General features: G+C 45.0%; 1 protein-coding gene across 1 annotated transcript in view; it reads right to left on the bottom strand.

Moving 5' to 3' along the window:
• Positions 1-5,101, bottom strand: part of frem1b (Fras1 related extracellular matrix 1b) — a 73,268-nt gene that overhangs the window by 49,162 nt on the left and 19,005 nt on the right. Inside the window, 7 exon segments of the mRNA XM_070447489.1 lie at positions 917-1,169; positions 3,667-3,760; positions 3,902-4,123; positions 4,425-4,458; positions 4,461-4,537; positions 4,539-4,576; positions 4,700-4,790. Of these exon segments, the coding sequence (XP_070303590.1) occupies positions 917-1,169; positions 3,667-3,760; positions 3,902-4,123; positions 4,425-4,458; positions 4,461-4,537; positions 4,539-4,576; positions 4,700-4,790 (809 nt within the window).

Genomic DNA, 5,101 nt, shown 5'->3' with positions numbered 1-5,101 from the left:
CTCAATCCTATAGAAAATGTGTGGGCAGAACTGAAAAAACGTGTGTGCGAGCAAGGAGGCCTACAAACCTGACTCAGCTACACCAGCTCTGTCAGGAGGAATGGGCCAAAATTCACCCAACTTATTGTGGGAAGCTMGTGGAAGGCTACCCGAAACGTTTGACCCAAGTTAAACAATTTAAAGGCAATGCTACCAAATACTAATTGAGTGTATGTAAACTTCTGACCCACTGGGAATGTGATGAAAATCATTCTCTCTACTATTATTCTGACATTTAACATTCTTAAAATAAAGCGGTGATCCTAACTGACCTAAGACAGGGCATTCTTTCTAGGATTAAATGTCAGGAATTGTGAAAAACTGAGTATAAATGTATTTGGCTAAGGTGTATGTAAACTTCCGACTTCAACTGTACATGTGCAGGTTGGAGCAGGGGGCTGCCACACTGGGCGCCCGTGGAGCAGTTGTTGTGGGGTGTTAAGTGCTAAGATTTGATACCAGCAACCCTCCAGCTGCCAGCTCACTTCCCACCAGATTTGTCCTGTCAGACCCGGGATTCGAACSGGCAACCCTCTGGTTCCTGGCTTGCCTCTCTAACCTCTAGGAGTCAAAAGTTCAGTTGACTCTCAAACTCTTTCTCTTCTTTTGGAAGGCACTAGGTTAATTCAGCGGAGTCCATTGCAATTACATATGCCTTCTGGTTAAACCAGACTAAATGCTTACGATCAAATCAGGCTACCTATGGATTGCGCTCATGGATAAAACATCTGGATTTTTAACAATTGTCTTCCCCAATGATCCACACCTAGCCTGTTTGTGCTGTCTTGTCGACTCCTATGGTCATTGTCCTATGGTCATTGTCCTAAGGTCAATGGCGAAACAGCAAAAACAGATCCGGGATCAAGCTAATCCTCACCTGTGTGTATGTAGTAGATGAGCCCCTGCAGGATGTCCTGTTGGGAGAACTTGTCCACAGTAACCCCCCCTCTCTGCAACTCCCCCCTGGCAGGGGTCCGGGCCAGCATGTAGATTAGCCTGGCATCATCACTGTCTGCGTCCGTGGCAAACAGGTACTCAGCTGTGACCTGAACCAGGCCCCCTTCCTCACAGGTCAGCCCCCCACGCAGCCCTGGTCCTAGTTGGGGYGGCTCGTCATTCACTGGTAGGATCTGTGTAGGGGGAGGGTGGGGAGAAGGCCACAATGGAGCAAGAGAAAGATGGCATTCGCACTTTCTACTTTTCCCTTACATTTTCCATTTTCCTTTCATACCTAGACTACACTAGCGTTCAAAAGTTTGGYGTCACTTAGAAATGTCCTTGTTATCCATGATAACATACATGAAATGAGTTMCAAAATGAATAATACATATAGTCAAAACGTTAACAAGGTTATAAATAATGATGTTTAATTMAAATAATAATTGTGTCCTTCAAACTTTGCTTTCGTCAAAGAATCCTCCATTTGCAGCAATTACAGCCTTGCAGACCTTTGGCATTCTAGTTGTCAATTTGTTGAGGTAATCTGAATAGATTTCAGCCCATGCTTCCTGATGCACCTCCCACAAGTTGGATTGGCTTGATGGGCACTTCTTACATACCATACGGTCAAGATGCTCCCACAACAGCCCAATAAGGTTGAGATCCGGTGACTGTGCTGGACGCTCCATTATAGACAGAATACCAGCTGACTGCTTCTTCTCTAAATAGTTCTTGCATAGTTTGGAGCTGTGCTTTGGGTCATTGTCCTGTTTTAGGAGGAAATTGGCTCCAATTAAGTGCCGTCCACAGGGAATGGCATGGCGTTGCAAAATGGAGTGATAGCCTTCCTTCTTCAAGATCCCTTTTACCCTGTACAAATCACCCACTTTACCACCACCAAAGCACCCCCAGACCATCACATTGCCTCCACCATGCTTGACAGATGGCATTAAGCACTCCTCCAGCATCTTTTATGCATCTCACGAATGTTCTTCTTTGTGATCCGAACACCTCAAATTTAGATTTGTCTGTCCATAACACTTTTTTCCAATCTTCCTCTGTCRAGTGTCTGTGTTCTTTTGCCCATCTTAATATTTTATTTTTATTGGCCAGTCTGCGATATGGCTTTTTCTTTGTAACTCTGCCTAGAAGGCCAGCACCCCGGAGTCACCTCTATACTGTTGACGTTGAGACTGGTGTTTTGCGGGTATNAAATAATAATTGTGTCCTTCAAACTTTGCTTTCGTCAAAGAATCCTCCATTTGCAGCAATTACAGCCTTGCAGACCTTTGGCATTCTAGTTGTCAATTTGTTGAGGTAATCTGAATAGATTTCAGCCCATGCTTCCTGAAGCACCTCCCACAAGTTGGATTGGCTTGATMGGCACWTCTTACATACCATACGGTCAAGCTGCTCCCACAACAGCCCAATAAGGTTGAGATCCGGTGACTGTGCTGGACGCTCCATTATAGACAGAATACCAGCTGACTGGTTCTTCTCGAAATAGTTCTTGCATAGTTTGGAGCTGTGCTTTGGGTCATTGTCCTGTTGTAGGAGGAAATTGGCTCCAATTAAGTGCCGTCCACAGGGAATGGCATGGCGTTGCAAAATGGAGTGATAGCCTTCCTTCTTCAAGATCCCTTTTACCCTGTACAAATCACCCACTTTACCACCACCAAAGCACCCCCAGACCATCACATTGCCTCCACCATGCTTGACAGATGGCATTAAGCACTCCTCCAGCATCTTTTATGCATCTCACGAATGTTCTTCTTTGTGATCCGAACACCTCAAATTTAGATTTGTCTGTCCATAACACTTTTTTCCAATCTTCCTCTGTCRAGTGTCTGTGTTCTTTTGCCCATCTTAATATTTTATTTTTATTGGCCAGTCTGCGATATGGCTTTTTCTTTGTAACTCTGCCTAGAAGGCCAGCACCCCGGAGTCACCTCTATACTGTTGACGTTGAGACTGGTGTTTTGCGGGTATGAAGCTGCCAGTTGACGACTTGTGAGGCGTCTTTTTCTCAAACTAGACGCTCTAATGTACTTGTCCTCTTGCTTAGTTGTGCACCGGGGCCTCCCACTCCTCTTTCTATTCTGGTTAGAGTCGGTTTGCGCTGTTCTGTGAAGGGAGTAGTACCCAGCGTTGTACGAGTTCTTCAGTTTCTTGGTAATTTCTCGCATGGAATAGCCTTCATTTCTCAGAACAAGAATAGACTGACGAGTTTCAGAAGAAAGTTCTTTGTTTCTGGCCATTTTGAGCCTGTAATCAAACCCACAAATGCTGATGCTCCAGATACTCAACTAGTCTAAAGACGGTCAGTTTTATTGCTTCTGTAATTTGAACAACAGTTTTCAGCTGGGCTAACATAATTGCAAAAGGGTTTTCTAATGATCAATTAGCTTTTTAAAATGATAAACTTGGATTAGCTAACACAACGTGCCATTGGAACACAGGAGTGATGGTTGCTGATAATGGGCCTCTGTACGCCTATGTAGATATTCCATAAAAAATCTGCCGTTTCCAGCTACAATAGTCATTTACAACATTAACAATGTCGACACTGCATTTCCAATCAATGTGATGCTTTTTTAATGGACCAAAAAAAAWCAATTTTCATTCAAAAACAAGGACATTCCTAAGTGACCCCAAACTTTTGAACGGTAGTGTATATAGCCTACTCACCTGGACTGGTAAGAACACATGAGCAGAGTTGACACCATCAGTTACTGTTAGACCAACAGTGTCCTCCACAGTCTCAGAGTCATCATGGATGTACCTGCAATGAGACATTTAGGATTTAAAAAAAAAATMGACATAGATTGGTTTACCGTGATTAACCTCAAACGAAACCAAATCCTTACACGGGCTGCCTCCCTCTATCGTCTAGCCCCCCTTATCGTGCCACTATATGTCCCACCTGACTCGGAGACCTCTCAGGTCTTGGAGGATGAAGGTGTCACCCTGGCGGAGCTCTCGCCCCTGCAGCTCCAGCTTCCCGTGGATGGGCGTAGTCTGCACCCCTACTCGGAGCTTGTCCTCCAAGCTGTCCCCGTCCCGCACCAACAGGTGCTCCTCCGTGAAGAAGGCCCCTCCTCCTTCCTCCACTCTCAGTAGGTTGGTGAACACCTGAGGAGGTCCAGGATAACGAGATGGAAATCGATGGAGGTGGAGATAGAAACAGAGTTGATAGAGAAAGAGAATGGTAACGGATTCGTTTGGTGCAGATACCGAGTGGAACGGATTTTCGCATTTGAAATGTTTCAATGTCTATGTCACGGTTCTAGACCGTCAATACCAAAGCAGTTCATAAAAGACACTGTTCACCTTCATGACTAGCATTTATCTTATTTTTTCTTCCTCATGTAACATGGTGGTTGTTAATAAATATTTCACTTGACCAAGAGAACCCCCCCCCCCCCACCCACCCCTCGGAACCTGGTTTGTCCACAGGAGTGACGGTGACGTTGAAGAGCAGTCAGTGGTGGTTCCACCGTGGTGGTCAATCACAGAGAACAAAAACTGGACAAACAGTGGCTCTGGACCGATGTCTCGATGGGGGCATGTACCCCACCTTCATTGTGTTGACTGCATGCTGACGGACACAACACATGTTGCTGCGTGAGGTTTAGTAATAATAGGCATTTGTAATCAAAAATGAAATACCTGCACACTACATGCATGTCAGTGTATTGGCGCAGTATATTGTGACGCGTACCTGGGTGAATGACTTTAACACAGGGACCATTGGGTCTTTCTTCATGGAGTGGGTGCTGTCTGTGTAGAATAGTCGCCCTGCATCAGGTAGCCTGCAATCAGGGCCACAAACACACTCTGTTAGACGGTGCTAATAATCCCATTTATTTAGGCTTGGGGGTGATTGTGCTGGTACAAATCCAGCAAAACGAAAATTTGTAGGATTTTCATTTTGAAGAGCATTTTCCCTTTAAACGTCATAAACCTCATGCATTAAACAATACATCTGAAACCAATTTATTATCAGCACGCATTGGCCTCAGCTAAGCTGGTGACACAGCCACAGTAAAGTCCATGAAGTGAACAACCATGTTGTGACTACACGAGAGAGAGAGAGAGTAGAGAGGAGAGAGGAGAAGCCGAG

Source organism: Salvelinus sp. IW2-2015, linkage group LG16 (genome assembly GCF_002910315.2).
Source record: "Salvelinus sp. IW2-2015 linkage group LG16, ASM291031v2, whole genome shotgun sequence".
In the NCBI taxonomy this organism is placed as follows: domain Eukaryota; kingdom Metazoa; phylum Chordata; class Actinopteri; order Salmoniformes; family Salmonidae; genus Salvelinus; species Salvelinus sp. IW2-2015.
This window is presented reverse-complemented; position numbering and strand designations above follow the sequence as displayed.